Raw genomic sequence first — 17,066 nt, 5'->3', positions numbered from 1 at the left:
GTCTCCTTGAGCTGTTTCCAAATAACCTCTCTGACCAGCCTGTCCTGTGGGTCTGCTCTCTGACCTGATGCTCAACCCTGTAGCTACTGGCTTCCTGCCAGCAGCTGGGAGACTGCCGCGACGCAGAGTCCTGCTTTACTGCGCAGCCTCCATGCAATAAACACATCCTTCTCTGGCTCCTTGTTTCTGTAACCCTTGGCCCGTTCTCCCGCATCCATCCCAAGTGCTGTTTACTAGGAGATTGAAGACACTGAGCCCAGGGGAAGCACTAACAGGTCCTGCCCATCTCAGATCCCTGGCACAACATGCGAAGCCTGTTAGAACACATGATCCGCCCTCTGGTGGCTAATTTTAGATGGAATAATGATGGCGATAATGATGGCAATACCTTGGCATGGTTTAACTCACCACTTCTGATTTAATAATATAGTGTAGCACTTGTGAAAGCCTTTTCTTAAACAAACTCAAGCATTAAAAAAAAAAAATCCAATCATACATGTCCTGGTCTTAAAATACTTTGATTTCTTCACACTAAAGATCTAGCACCACTAATGTAACTAAATAAGATATATATATGTATATTTATCTTTTTTTTTTTGCAGCGAGTTGGTTTGCAGACAGCAGAATGATAGAGAGTAGAGATCAAAATCTGTTTTCTGTGCTAACTTCAACATAAATTTCAGCCCCTACAGTATTTATTTATTTACAGAGTATTTATTTGCTTCGTTTCCCCCCCCTTCTGTTTTTTTGGGGGGTTGGAAGAGTTTCAGGAGGGGTTGTTTGCAGACAAAACCAGCTTGAGAACCTTCCCAGTTAGCCTGTCTGATGGGATGCTGCAGAACAGTTCTCTGTATTTGACTGCAAATGCACAAACTTCAAAGTAGATGAGAAAACACTTACTGGTATCATTAAACACACATTTACGTGAGTATTTAAGAACCTTCACAGCCTTGTGAAAACCAATATATTTGCAAAATGTTTCCTCACTGACAGCAGAACTCAGCAGTTTCATTTGCTGTCTCTCTCTCCAAAAGCAGCCTCAGCAAGATCAGCAAGGTTGTTTGGAAGCTCAGATTCACAGCAGAATGCAAAACTGAATGCATAACTGAATGCATTAATGGACCAAAGGGTTTGAAACATGACCTTGCCATTAGATAGAATTCAGTATATTTGAGCAACAGATATGGCAATTAATCCAATGGTAGAGGAGTTCCTAATAATGGCAAGTTCATAAAAGATATTAAAACCAGAAAGCTCGTTTGAATAATAAGTGTGCACAAACCTGAGTAAGCATATAGTATCTGCCTTGTATTTGCCACAAAAGCCAATGGGACTGTGGACAAACCCACCTGACTATCTCTAACAAGCAGAAGCAGGTTTGGAGTTGGAAGAGGGAGGATGTGTATAACATGAGATGTCTCCCCAGCCATTTGGTGAAGATGAAGAATTTAATTTCTTCTCTGGTTTGTAGGGGATTTACAGATAGCCCTGCACCAGTGCAGTTTCTTTCCTCTTTAAGAATTTATTCAGTATTTCTGTTGTTTGTATGGGATTTTTCTGGACCAGACACCACACTGACAGAATTTTCACATTACATAAGTGGCCCAGTTTTTCAAGAAGCAGCAAATCCTTTCCCATCTCTCTTTATTTTTACCCAATTTCAGAGAATCCGGAGAATGCATTTCAGCATTTCTGAAAACCATAATACCACCTAGCCTTACACTCATCATTTCAGGTACCACCTGGCATTCAGCTAATTCATAATGCAGGAATTTGTTAGGTAGGAAACCATCACATTTCCCGTGCAGGGTATTTGTCCCGTGGTGTGCACACAGCATACAGAAATCACATCATGAGGCATCAACTAAAAGAATACCTTGGCACCCAGCTATCCCCTTGCAACTCAGACAGTGATTCTGGTGCAAAGAGTTTGCCAAATTTTGTAGACAACAGTAAGATACAAACACTTAATCAGGAGGAAGGGAGAAGAGAGCAAGTGAGAGAGTCCTCTAGAAGATCTTTAGTTGCTGGGGCTCCCATGTGGCCAGGTCCATCCTGAGTCAGAGGGACCAGTAAACCTTTTCTGCTTGTGCCTGTTGCACACACAGGGTAGCAGAAGCATCCCGGAAGTATTTCAAACTAATCTTTTGCTACTTGAGAGCCAGATTCTCCCTCCTAGGTAACGATGAAGTGGGTTTCTGTGCTTAGCAGCAGCCCATCTGCAGAGGCTGTGTGCCACATGCTACATGTACAACCTGTTAGCAAGGATGCAGTGACTAGATTCTTTCCCAACAGAAACACCAGCTTGTCAGAGTGTAACTGCTATCAGGAAAAGCAGTAGATCACTCAGTGAAAGATCAATCACTGGACAGCAATTAGCTGAATAATTTGATGCAAGAGCTGAGGAGAGGCCATGGTTTCTTTCCATACCAAAATACTTCATAGCAATGCCTCTGTTTAGAGTTGTGGCTTGGCAGCACTGTGTTGGACTTCCAAGAGATCAGTATTGCCCAAACAACCTTCTTTCCAGCCTGTGAGTAAGTGCATCTACTCAGCTGTCCTAAGGACTTCTTGGCCTTTCTAAGAACAATCAAAGTTACAGAGTTTTGGTAATCTCACTGTGGAAACAGCATCCCCAGGCAGGGGCAGAACCCAGTGGAATGAGGTCAGGGAAATCTGATTACTCTACAAAATACTAGAGCACAGAACATCAGTGTTTCTGTCTTGGACTGTCACTACAGATACGAACTGCAGTGCGCAGTGGTGAACTCTATGATTGCTCCTCACTTGTCTTTGCAAGTCAGCAGTCAGGACATTTCTGCATTATTTGCTGTCATTAGCTGTAAGAGTCTTGTGGGAAGCCAATGTAGTACATAGCTACAAGAAACTCTCAAGAGGCTGCTGTCACACACACAAATGTTTTGGAGAATGGGACTGGTTAACCCTTTCTGGGTGCTCCGTACACTTAACTCTCATGCTTCAGTGCCTGCCTTCTCCAAACTGAATCCCTTAACACCTTGTAGTTTCAGAATGTGATGCACGTTATATTTATCCTAACAAAGGAAGTGCTAACCATATGCAGACCTACACTGACTTTGGCAAGAAATAGTTAAATTCCAACTTACCACCTCAGTTATGTTTGGTTTAGTAACAGCGTGCTGTGAGGCACTGGGATAGCCAGAAAGAGCACTTTTGCTAAAATAAATATGCTGTCTTTTGTAGGTTTTTTTTTATTTTCCTTCTTTCATTTATACTTTTCAGCAAAAGGATCGATAGTATCCCAAAGACATTAAAATAAAGCTGAATCTACAGAACAGAGCTCAGATTATCTGCTGGATAAGCAGTCTTTCTCCTTTCCTTAAAATAGTAAGTTCCAAATTACTTTTCTCTGAACAACTTTCTCCAGTGTTCCGTTTCATCTCTGCGAAGCTTTCTTCACTGTTCTTCTGCATCTTCTTTAAAACCTTAGATCTCACTCACCCTGCCTCAGAACAGTTTAATAGTGATAGCCATAGTGCCCACTTTCACATCCTGAACCACAGCACAAACAGAAGAAAGAAAGACGAAGAAATATTAAGAGGAAAGGTTACTTTCAGGGATCATACAATAGCTCAAATCTGGGTTTCCTGCAAGTCAGTGCAAAGCTGTACTTAAAGGGCAGAACAACCATCGCAGCTCTTTTGCATTTCATCTTTCTCCCTTTCAGTCTACATTTAAATCCAGGCCAAACTCTCCCTCTTTTCCACCCCACAAATTACAATGAGTGTCAGGCAAACTTATGCAGTTGAGATTGCCAACATGTTCTTTGCCTGCTTCAAGGGGATTCTCTTGAACCCTGGCAGTGATTGATGACTGAGGGACTGACCAGACTTGATTAGAAACTGCCAGCTGAGTGGCAAGTAATTGATGCAGCCTGTTACTCATACAAGCATCCCGGGCAGTGGCAGACATAATAAGGGAGCCCAGCATATGACTGAATGGCAGATACAGGCACTAATCCAGTCCACGTGTATGCTCAGTGCCTTGCGTTGAGAAAAGAGGGAGAAGCTTGTGCCTTCATCCCCTCCCCTTTTTCATCTTTAGCTCTTTTACCAAGGGGGATTTCCTTTACCCAGGGCCAACATTGCAATGAACAATCTGCACCAGTTCCACTAAACATCCCATTTTCTTTTTAACCCTTAAACCAGATGTCCTTTAATCTGCTTTCATTTCCATTTCTTGACATACAGTTACGCTAAACTTTTCAGCAGCAGGAATGTTACTAACGTTACACAGGAAGACAGTTTTCCCCCAAGCTCATTCCAATCAAAAGGATATACAGGGAGAAAGTAGTACATTATATTTTCAGAACAGTAATAACAATGGCCCTAGAAGATCCTTACTGAAATTGCTTAGTTTTAGACCTGACTATACCTCTGCCTATAGATACACCCCTTCCTACTCCTGCCATATGAATGATGCAAAATTAAGAGTTGATATGAAAAGCATCTGCAAGTATCTTTAAAGCAGCTGACCTGCATTTTGGGGAAGCATTAAAGTAGTATTTGATTGTAGTACTATATGCATTATTTCACCACAGTGTGGGAGAGAAAAATCTAATTACATACTGTTGTATAACTGCTCTTTACCCTAAGATTAACATAATTTATAGCAGTGAATGAGTCTGGTGGAATCAGTGTAATGAAAAAAGTGGTAGTGTTTTCTGCACTGGTATCCAAATGTGTAGATGAAAATAAGCAAAAGCTTTGCAAGGTTAGAGGTCACTAATGGTGATTGCTAAATACTTTTTTCCACGTAATACTCTTAATTGAAGAAAATGTTTAATTAGGCAGAAATAAGCATCTATAATTTCAAAGGTAAATTGAAGAGGGTATTGCAGGATGTTTCTATTAAAGGCATAGCAGGAAATTAACACTTTTTGAAAGAAAATCTCTCTCCAGAATCTTAACTCCCTATTTCCCCCTTTTGGTTTTCTGTTCTTTCTTGTTTAGCCAGTGCAGTTGTTGAACTTATCCTGTCATTGAGAATCCTTCACACAGAGGGAAGAAGACATTTGAACAGTATGGAATGAGCAGTATGGAATAGGATGCTGTTCAAGTTTTTCACAATTTTCATTTTTTGATATGTTTCAAGATCTATTTTAATAGTTTTTAGTATTTTTTGACTAATGGTAATGCTGTCTTACTCTGGAGGATATACTCCAGGTATCAACTTTCTGCTTCTTAGAAAGAAATCAGAATACTTTCAGTTCTCAAATTTGAAACCATTGTGATACTATCTAATATTACTGCAGTCTGGAGATTTCTGTGACCAATTACTTACATGAATGCCATTCTGTACTCTGTTATTTCTTTGGTGTTCCTGGTTTATCTCTCAAAGCTGCTATGACTTTCCATTTGGCTTTTATGTAGAAGCAGAGCAGGTCATGTGGTTATCCAGAGGCATTAGTATGGTAATTTTGTTCAAGTTGAGTAGGTGGAAATAATTAATGGACTGCTTTATTGATGTACATAGATAGCTGATTCTCTCTGTGGTTTCAATTCCCAGCTTCAATAAAGTAGCTTGAGATTTTATCTGAGGGACCAGTAATTACACAGGGCAAGAATAATTGCTGCACAAATACAATCTGATTGTGTTTTATGCTATTGCCAGGGCTGATGCTAAAGCTTAAATATAAAAACAAGGATCTGCTGCATGAACAAACCAACTCCTTTTATTTAACATGAACTCTAGAGTAACTTGAATTCAGAAAAATCTGTGCTCTGGAAAGTTGAGCCAACTTCAAAGAGGAAGTTACAATCTCAGTGCAGAGCAGCACCAATAACTTTACTGCCTCGACTAGACTCCATCTGATATTATTGACAGTGGCCAGCAGCAGATACCTTGGGAAAAATAAGCACCTATAGAAATAAGCACCATAAAAATTGGATTCTAGCTACAAACTCTTTATGGCTTTGCTAAGAGCAAGATGCAGAAACAGAGCATGGGGTAAAACTCCAAGAAGCTTTTTATATAAATAAGCCCTCAACAGCCAGATGAGTTATTAGGAGACACCACATAACCATCCACAACCCTTTCATGACCTGGACCTTTGAGTCCAGCACCATTTTATTTCTAAGATGAAGTCGTTAAGATGTGCACAGCATGCACCTCTGATCCCATACTGGGAAAACTACAGCCTCCTCTCCCAGCATGGATGCAGACTGTTACATGTCCATCAGCACACGCTACAGACAGTATAATAATGCTTAAGTGCAAGTTTGCTATACCCACAGAAGGACATCCTTAAGGGACAGTGTTCACTCCTTGCTTTTCTCCGGAGAGGGGAAGCCTGTGTTTATTTTGGCAAATCCTTGGTACTCATCGCTAGGAGAATAGCATTCAATCTTCGCTTTATTCTTCTAGCTGCTATTATTTCACTGTTGTTATGCATAGGTTTGGTAAAAGCCATCAGAATCCCTCACTCTATTGTGTCATGCTGATACTAGAGCATCTTCATATATCTCAATATAAATTGTTTCCAGTAAATTGAAAAAAAAAAAAAAGAGCAGCTGCAATAAGATAGAGGCTGAATAAGGACATCGGAGATTTTTGTATAGATATAAAATATAAGCAATCCCCCTCATCGTATCACACAAAGTCTCTTGTCTGTCATGTGCCAACATATAGACGAAATAAAGTTTGGATTTATCCAATTTTCTTTCTGTTATGAGATGGTGGCAGGCACGACAGTGATCAGCCAAAAACTTATCACCTTATTTCTATGTAACATGTTTGCAACAAATCGGCTCTCAAGCAGTATAAATTTAGGGGGATTTATAGACGAAGGCAGAGATGACATGATCAGTATAGAGAAACTTTTTGTAGTATAACCAGTAGCTAGAGAACCTTGTTAAATGAGATTGTAAGCTAGTGTGTGAGCTGCATGCCAACTAGTTCCTGCACAGTTCAGGAGCCAGGCTTCTGCCTAAAATGCTTCAGAGGTCCACACACAAAGATGCAGTGTATTCCCATTTATACATAACTAGATTTTAATGGAAACACAACATAATCGTGGGTAATGAGGTACTGTTTCATGAATGACTTGACCCGTAGTACACTCATGTCTGTTAGATAAGCTGGAATCATAATGTGTATTTTAATACGTTTTCCTACGTTCAGTGCACTAATTTCTTTAGACTAAAGAGTTAACTAAGTCCGTGTGTTTAATTTAAGCCTTGGTTTCCTACATGAAGCCTCCTTGGATTTTTCCATTATGGTTCTGAATACTTTTCTATTACTTTGAGCATCTAAGCAGCAGCCCTAATTACTTTAATTAAATGTAATCAGATATTAATATTGCATAATATCCCCATCCACTAGTTAACTTAGGTGTGTAGTCAGAGGTCAGTCATCCTTAATTAACCTTCAGCTGAAGCATAAGCAAAGTCATTCCGATCACTGGGATAAGTTTTCCGTTTCTACACCTCCTTTTTGTCTAACCAGACATAACAGAGCCAGCAACAAGCACATACTGGAGACATTCTTAGCATAAGGTGTATAAGGAATCAAAGATTGCAACACAGACTTACGTGCCTGGGTGACAAGTGTAACCTTTGCAGCGCAGCATTGCAGTATTGGAGCTCCTCCTTCTTGACTTCCAGGCGCTTGGCTGGTGTGACAGGCGCTGCACAGAATGCAAGGGCTCCCTGTCAAAACCAGAAATACCATTGTAAAACATCCCGACAAGAAGGAAATGGGGCAAAAAGGCCAGGAGGCCTCCATGGATGGATAAGGAGCTGCTGAGAAAACTCAGAAGGAAAAAGGAAGCTTATAGAACGTGGAAGCAAGGATAGATGGCCTGGGAAGAATACAGGGACATTGTCCAGGAAGCTAGGGATCAGGTCAGGAAAGGTAAGGCTCAGTTAGGATTGAGTCCTGCCAAGGATGTCAAAGATAACAGGAAGGGATTCTATAGGTATATCTCACAAGGGATATACCTTCCATAAGGAAGAAGTTCTTTACTGTGAGGGTGGTGAGGCAGTGGCACAGGTTGCCCAGAGCAGTGGTAAATGCTCCATCCCTGGCAGTGTTCAAGGCCAGGTTGGACAGAGCCTTGGGTGATATGACCTAGTGTGAGGAGCCCCTGCCCGTGGCAGGGGGTTGGAACTGGATGAGCTTTAAGGTCCCTCCCAGGCCAAACCATTCTAAGATTCTGTGATCCGCTCACAGCGGCTATTTTCCAGTGCAGCTTTCCTGGGACAATCCCATTTACAATATAAATTCTTTAACTAATAGGAACTTAAAGATAAAGGACTGACCTGTTTGACTTGCCATTTTATTGCACTTACCAGATCTAGTTGGTTTATTTATTTTTAAAAAGCTTGCTAAAGAATTGTTTTACCAATATGAAGCGTATTTCTGCTCAGAAGATTTTTTTAATAATACTGGAAGCCATTCGAGCCACAGATTTCCCTTTTAATGTCTTCCCTCTTGAACCTACAACTCTACAGTTTCATAATTCATTTATTTTTATCATTAATTTATCTGTTTTTAATAACAACACAGGGGGATTTATCCAGGGAAAGCGGGCTGTCTCAATTAACCTAGACTTTTATTTTAGGCTTCTGCATAAACAGGGATTTTCTCTGACAGAAACTGAAGATCCTGTGGTATTTCTCTGAAGAAAAAGCACAAATAATTAAGCATGCTCTGCTTTATTTTTAATTGCACAAACATTTCTTTTTTTCCCCATTTCAAAGCATTAGCACGATTATTTAGCACACTCTGGGAACTTGTATAGTTTTGCAATTCTCCATGGAAGTGGGAATTCACTGGTAGGGTAAACAGAGGAGCCAAATAAATTTTTAAGACCATTTGCTCATTTTCCTTATCACACAAAGCTTTGCTTACTTTAAAGGCCTTCCATCTGACCTTCTATAGGGTGGATGCACACAGGGTTTGTTATTCACATAAAAGATTACTAAATAATTTGATGGGGGCATCTGCAATTCTAGCTATTTGGGGTGCTACTCCCTGGTCATTGCTTTCCCAGAGCCATAGAACATTACACTATGATCCCTCCTCACAGATTTCCTACAAAGAGTAGTTACCCATTTGGGGCTTTGCATGTGAGCTGATTTGATTGTCCATGTCAGGTGTTAAGAAGAGATATTTCACTGGTGAATTAAAGGTATTAGTAACACATGTTCACTTCAAAATTGTATGCAAGGAAACTAAGCTTGCTAGCTGTAACATGTCAGTTATGGCTGTGCTGCTTGGATCCCTGCAGGGCTGCTTGTGTTCACCTGCACATGCAGACCTGTAGATGCACAGACAAGCCAGCACAGAAAGAAAAAGCTTCAGCCAAAAACTGAGTTTTCAGATGTTTAGTAATAAAAGTAGCATCTGTGGACAACAGCTTATAACCTTTGGTACAGGCAGATACCCAACAACTGGAAAACACTTCCATCGCTTCTGTGTAGACATATGCTGAAGTTTTGTCATGCAAGCAATAGCCTAAGCAGAGCCCTAAAGTTTATCAAAGCTTACATAAAGCTATACATTAACCCAACCAAAGTTTTACACCTGACTACACTCAAACTGTGAAGGCAAAAAGAACTAAATTGTTCTGTAAAATACAATAAGAAAACACCAAGAACATCCATTTCCACCTGTCTCTCCTTCAAGGAACATCTTCCCAATGGGTTAAGTCTACAGCCCAAAGGTTCAAATCCAGCCCAAACTCTATGTGGCTCTCACTAAAGCAGCAAAACACTACAAGCAGAACCACCCACACCACAGAACCCTGCACGCAACCAGCTACAGCAACCAAAAAGCTTTTAATGAGCAGCTGATGGGTTGTTTTCAGCTCCGCCCTTTGGGCAAAACACCTGAGCCCCTGCCCAGGGAACTCAGGTACAGCCCCTTCCCCAGCATGGATCTTCAGACTTTGTCACACAGTTTGTAAAGCAGAAGAATGCTTTGAGGATAAAGATTATGAAAACCTCTAGCAGCATGTAAAAAGAATAACGTAAAGCCAAAAAAGGCATCAACATTTGCATCATTGAAGTTTCCACCTGCCACACAAAACTGCAAAATAATTCTGATAAAGTCAAAGTTGCCTTATACACTTTAGAAAAGGACAGAGTGTACAGACACAAATCTAAATGTGTCCTTTATGTGTCTTGTTAGTCGCTCTTTACTCATTTAGTAAGAATTTTTTTCAGCACCCAAAGAGAAGTTCAGGTTGTACTGCTCTGTAAATTGCGGGTCAGATGCAATATAACTTTCAGCCTGCAGGTACCTGATAAGAAGTAGTACAGAGTTACATCACTTTTTTTTTTCCAGCTAGGGGTACAGAAAGTAACTGAGTTCCATGTTCCAAGCACGTGCAGGGGAGGAACTATCCTTCATCACCGGAGTATGGCTTTTCCAACAAGATTTCTATGATTTTTTTAGACCAAAACTTTGACTAAAGAAAGGTTTGGGGGAGTGGAACAGAAATCAGTAAAACCTGTCTAGGGAGCAGGCCTGTTCTCTGGGAACACAATGTGCGAGTTTCTCTCATAATAATGCTGAGGGTTTTAATGATTTCTTGTAAATATGAAGACTTTTCAAAAAGTTGAGTAGAATGGGATGTCCAAGGACACATTGAATGTGTGCAAAATCAGCAAAAGGACTAATGAGTCACATTCCTATTGCTTAGTAAATATCCTCTAATACTAACAGGAAAGGAGCTACTTATAATTGAATGTGGGATTATATCTAGGTACTTTCAAAAGAGAAAGAAAAAGCTAAAACCAAACACCTTTCTATACTGATAAAAAACTATATGAAATAATATGTTTTGGTCTTTGTGTATGAAGTTTTACATTTCAAGTACTAGATGAATTTGCCGGTTTTCGGTTTCAGTGGATGTGTGCAGACAATATGACAAGTTTAATCATCTGGCCATCTGCCCTGCATGTATTTCTCTTGTCTTTCCAGACTTTTCTTACACCTGCACTTCTTTATATTTTGCAGTTCCCTCCTTTTGGGGTTTGGTGAACTCAGCTTGGAATCTTTGCTCTGTTGGGAAAAGACAGTCTCCTGTCAATATTGAAACCAGCCATATGATTTTTGATCCCTTCCTAACTCCACTTCGCATAAACACAGGGGGAAGAAAGGTATGTGTTCTACCATGCTCTGGTATAAAACCAACAAGTTACAAGACTTACAAACATTTGCTATATTTTATGTTTCTAAAGCATTTACACTTTTATCTCAGTCAGCTGCAAGGCAGAATAACAACGTAGTGTTTTGCAAATCACACGATTTCATCACTGCTGGAGCAATGGCACATTTTTAGCTGTCTTCTAGCATGTATTCATATTTTCATATTAACCATTACTGGAAACTCTGCTGTCTGGAAGAATAGCGTCTCACTTAGAAACTCAATGTTTATAATTAAAATTGATGTTCATCCTGAGTAGCGTTTTAAAGGGGCTATTCCAAAATCATAAGAATACCAGTTTGGAAGGGACCAGGTTATTTAAGATGGCTGAGACCTTCTTTCAGTCATCTAAATCAGGATGGCATCACAGTGCCATAACATTAAGGGGTAGGAAGGGATGAATGAGCCTCTTTATGTTATGAAATAAAAGGAACTATGAGATACTTATCTCAGCATGGGATAGGCAGACAGATATGTTCAAAATGTAATCTAGTATCTGTGTTATTTAGAGCATATTAGCACTCATTATAAGAATGTTTTTATTGGGCATCTCACATATTAATTAGAAAACCAAATGGCAACATTTATTTTAATAGGTCATATGTAAATCTTCAAGGATATCACATCAGATGGAAATGTTGGGTTAGCAAAGACTGTCTTGCTCATCGAAAATCAGCATGGTAATTTCTTGTTGAAAAGTGGCTGCTGCTCCTGACTAGTTTATTAACCACTATTTCTGACCAATAATATTTTTAAATCATGTATATAGAAACCTTGTTACCCAGATTTGGAAAGTATATCTTGATAAACCGAGGTATGAAAACAGAGTCATTCTGCATTAGATAATGTGTCTGCTTGTGGTTTGGGAACATCAACTTCTAGGCTAGGACAGTCCCCAAAAAACTAAGTCATCAATTCTGTTTATCCAACTGAAGGGTTGATACTTTTCAATTCTAAAATTACTTTATGACATAAAAACCATCTTGAAGCTGTTGGTGCTCTTGGAAATAGCCATTAGATCATTGTGGTTTTGTGGTGTTTCCCTTATGTGGGGGTTGCTTAAAAGGGGATTTTAAATATTCTGTTGCTTATTCCATGCAGGCAGTTCTCTTTTATTAAACCTGTAATACACAACAATGCAGATGGAAAGGCAGTGTGGCTTACAACACTGGAAAAAGCAAAAGACTCTAACAAAAGGTTATTCCAAAATGATTTCTCTTTTCCTGTTGTCTTGACAAATGAGATTTCTGCTGGCAACAGCATGAGATGTTAGGAATTTGCTCTGTACTGCCCATTGAGATTCTGGTGGTAAATGTGCACAATCATCATTATCGATGGAAATGATGAAATGGTGGTATTACTTACTGAAGGACAGTAATGCGTCCAACAGTGGCCTAAATTTCAGGGTAATGTGTACATTTTGGTTTTTAAACTGATGTGCATTGAGGTTTCTCATTTTGATACAAAAAAGAGTTTTATTGACTCTGCTATTTATGTAATGATTGAAATATTTCCCATTATTTATAAATTACAGTATGACACAATATGACATAATATGACAGTCAGGAACAAAAGTAAATGGAAGTTGTCAGTGAGTCAAAGCCAGGTGTTTCAGAATATTTAATGTCTTTAGCAATTCTAAGAATTCAACTGTTTCTTGTACAGCTGAGGCTGAAGCAAATGTCTGATTATTAATCAAATATCGGAGGCATTGATAACCTGGAAGATGCTCTATCAGTGATGAGGTGTTCTTACCACACTCACAAATGTTATCCTGCTTCTATCATGTTACAAGAACAGGATTTGTTCTAGTTGTGCTTCGTCTGTTTTAGAGAGGTTTCTGAAATGATTGAATCAAAATTCTCCTTTGAGAAGATTGCAGTTTTAATGCCTTAAACAAATTCTTTGCTCATAGCTGAGACTTCAGGGAGGATTTGATTTGGCAGGTGCTGTATTTGTGTTCACTTTTTTAGTAATGTTTTTTTATATGTTAAAAATGGAGGTATGTTTCATATGGGCTGAAGCACTTCAGTTTTCAGGGCAATGAACCAATTGATATAGCAGCCAGGGAATTTCTTAGACAAGACTGAACTGTGATTATGCTGCACATGAAAGGATTTTATGGAACTGATCCTAAGAAAAATGGTGAATAAATAAAGAAAAGGATTTGATACAGTTTCAAATCGAAGTTATAATAAGCTAGCTTCCATGCACAGTGAACAAGAGAGACAGCTACTTGCACACAGAGTCAAAATTACACACTTCTCTTGAAAAGGGAGCTGGGAGGAGAGTCAAGCCTTAAGAGACAGCTTGATGGAAGGAAACAGTACAGTTACTCTTGGCACAGTAACTTCAGATTTTTAACAAAATGTTTTGCTATTGAAGTAGAACTCAGGTTTATTTTAGCTTCAAAACTCAAATAGTAATTTTTGAAAACAACATTTCTGCTTTGCATGCTTCACTTTTGAAATTAACTTAAGAAGGAACACAAGGGGTTCACCCACAGGAACAGAATCATAGACCAGTCTGGAGAGATAACGCATATCTGGGTGATACAATCACTGCCTTAATACTTCCTCCTGACTCTTGCATTCCTTACCACTCATTTCTCTTCAGCCTTCATTATTGTTGGGGGGGGGGGAAGCATTGCTTAATTTCTGTAAGCCAGTTATCTGTTTAGTTCTCAGCTTCCACCTCAGTAGACCAAAACTGTTCCAAACCATTCCATTACAGAATTTAAGACCAAAGATTCCACCTTAGTAAGTACATACCTTTCTGATTCCGTAATAACAGTTTATTTTATTTCAATATTAGTAATGGAAAGCATTATAGTAAACCAGACTGAGACTATCCTACATTTTTTTAGACCAATTGGGAATAATAATTTTCTTGTTCCTAAAGAAAAGGAGTGGTCTGAAAGGAAAGTCTAAAGGACAACATCACTGTCTTCCCACACTGCAGCCTACAAGGGGAGAAAAGTAGTCTGGGGCCTGGTGACTTAATAGTTTCTTCTGATCTGAGGCTGAGAAGAAAATTCTCCCCATTCCATTTAGGTGCAAAAGGGATGGCAGCGCAATCTGCCAAACACTTATACTTCTTTGATCCAATTCTTCACAATAATGATGCAGTGAGCAGTAATACATTGCTTTATGTGCTGTCCAAAGATTGCAGGGTGGTATCGGGTCATGCGATTTACAATTCCAACACCATCAGACGTTATTCTAAATTGTGCTGTTATTTTGTATGTTTGTGCTTCTCCATTTCCTGAGAAAGTGGCTTCTCAGGTCCTGAAGGCTGAATATCATTGATACAGATAATTGGATTTCAAGATCCAGAATCTCAGCACAAGAGGTTTAATGAGTTTACCCACAGATAAATTCCCCAGAAGAAATGCGGCTTTTGAGGAAACTCCCCAAGTTTCAGTTCTCTCTCAGGCCCAGCTTTGTCTCTTGATTACCAATTCTAGTGAATTTAACATGCAGCCCATTTCAGATAAACAGTCCTTCTTAATAAACAATACAAACCCTTACTAATATGCAAATCACACTCCTCCACTCTGGCACACAGGAAAACACATTGTACTTCCTCTGGGTTTTTTCTTTGGATTCAAATAAGCACCAAGACAATCAGCAACAGGACAACAGAATGACTCTACTGACAGACCAGTGTAGTCAAGTGACATTTAGGCAGCAAGCACTATGGGTTTCAGTGAGGCTTTGAGCAACTTGCTCTAGTGGAAGGTGTCCCTGCCCGTGGCAGGGGGTTGGAACTGGATGAGCTTTAAGGTCCTTTCCAACCCAAACCACTCTATGATTTCCAGACTGTCATGGATGATAGTAGAGGGTGAACAAACCACCTCACTTCCCACTGAGCTAGTTCTCTGCTGGGATTTCTTCCATTCACCAGTGCTGGCAGTCTCTCTACTCCAAAAGCTCTGCCTTCACTCCCCCAAAAGTCATCCATCTGCCTTTGATATTCTGATTCTCTTTGGACTTAAATTCAAGAGCTATGTTTCCAAAATTCTTTAAGACTGAACTACAGTTCTTAGCCATACTTCTTTTTTCTTCTCCTAAAAACATGTTAAGTAACAGTATTTGCTTTAGACGCTAAGTGCATCCCTGACAATTAAACCCTGTCACATACGCAATTGTCTTACTAATCATTTTAGGTCATGCTCAAGGACTTAAATTGTTGTTTAAAGCAGGTGAAGTTCTGTTTAAAATCCCTTTATTTTTAAGACAGGGAAGGACATTGTATCTGATGTTGACCTCTGGGGAAATAACAAATCGATGTCTGCTCGCCAAAGACTGTTACATACATTCTCTAGCTCAGTATGCATAAATGAAAGTTACTCAGTAAGATCCATAAGCCTGCCTCCTCATATGGGTATTAATGAGTGCAGTCACGTATTATTTAAATTAATATCTTTATAAATAATTGGTTCATTCTAGGCATCACAAGATAATGGCAATATTTAGCAGTTTCCAAAGTAAAATAAGATGGGAGAAAAGAGATTTATGAATTGAAATCAGTTAAATGGTTTCTCTGCCAGCTAGTTCTGATTCCATGCTGTTCAATCAATTCAGAGTATTACTAGCATTTTTCTCAAGAGTGCAATATATGACAACTGCCAAGCTTTGCTTTGGTGATTACTAAAAGGACAGCTATTGGTGTGAACCATATTTCAGCACTGCAGGAGTATAAAAAATGAATTGTTAGAAATGGTCTGAGAGGAATGGATACCAATAAGACATCAATGTCATCTGTAAACTGACTTGTGATGAATTTTGGGAGAGCTTAATAATATGATGGTTTGATTTAGAGCGGCTTCAGAAAGTCAAAAGTCGGATGCAAACAACAAAAACTTTAATGAATAAAAAATGAAATATAATATTGCAGCTTAAATAATTGTTTGCCATTTCTAATACTGGTACAGTATTGCATGTTCTCAGATGTGTGAACATAAAATGAAACCAGCAGGTTAAAGTATCTTGGTTTTTTGTCCTCATCACTGATTCAGAACAGGAAAAAATGCTTGTTATTTCTGAAGTACTTGCAAACTTTGCTGTTAGACCGTATTTAGGGGAAAACATATATTCAGGGTCTAGATCTGGCTCTATGCTTTCTGTTTCCTTACCACTTCAGTGATAATCTTGAGGTTGAATCAATATGTGGGGACTCAGATGTGTGTCTTGATGTGTTCAAATTTTCTGGTTGTCTGTGATAGTGGAGCACCAGCGAAATCATCAAGGAGTCCTGAGTGGGCACAAGGATGTATTTTTACAGCTTTTCACAGCATCAAGGTTTTCTTGCTCCAGTATAACTACTGTGCTTGACATTTAATCTCGTCTAGTGTCATAAAACAAGCTCACTTGTCTGCCGAGGGAAACTTCCAAGCAGATCCGAAGTTGGGCAAGAAGTGACTCAGCAGGTTTACACCACAAGCTTTGGTGTGCCCTGGTTTGGAGCTCAGGGTAGGCTCTCATTTTGGCAGCAGTACCTTTCCAATTATATGCTACTATTATATATAAACCGTATCTCAGCTGCAGCTGTGTAGTAATTAAAAGCAACCCATGGTACCCTTGCAAAGGTGGGTGTGCAAACCCTGGAAATGCATTCAGTGGGATGTTATCTGAAATGTCAAGGGGGACTGCTGTTACAGACACTGGGGAGTAGATCAATTAGAAGGTTAAAGGGTCTGTGATGTTATTGAAGCTGGGCTAACTGATACTAGCCAAAGGTCTTGTCCATTGCTTGCTTCTTTACCTCCTCAACTGTTTATTTCAATAAGTTGCTTTCCTGTTTTCAGTTTCTAATAATGTAGCTTCGAAAAAAGGTTGAACTTCAAAAAAAGATTGGAGCAGTAGCTGCC

At 39.4% G+C, this 17,066-nt stretch overlaps 1 protein-coding gene across 2 annotated transcripts in view; it reads left to right on the top strand.

Annotated features, from left to right (window-relative positions):
* CA10 (carbonic anhydrase 10) overlaps positions 1–17,066 on the top strand; it is a 196,618-nt gene that overhangs the window by 65,207 nt on the left and 114,345 nt on the right. For both annotated transcript variants that reach the window (XM_030506182.1, XM_030506181.1), the window contains exon 4: positions 11,005–11,147. In XM_030506182.1, the coding sequence (XP_030362042.1) occupies positions 11,005–11,147 (143 nt within the window). The remainder of the gene's footprint in view (positions 1–11,004; positions 11,148–17,066) is intronic.

This window comes from Strigops habroptila, chromosome 14 (genome assembly GCF_004027225.2).
Source record: "Strigops habroptila isolate Jane chromosome 14, bStrHab1.2.pri, whole genome shotgun sequence".
In the NCBI taxonomy this organism is placed as follows: domain Eukaryota; kingdom Metazoa; phylum Chordata; class Aves; order Psittaciformes; family Psittacidae; genus Strigops; species Strigops habroptila.
This window is presented reverse-complemented; position numbering and strand designations above follow the sequence as displayed.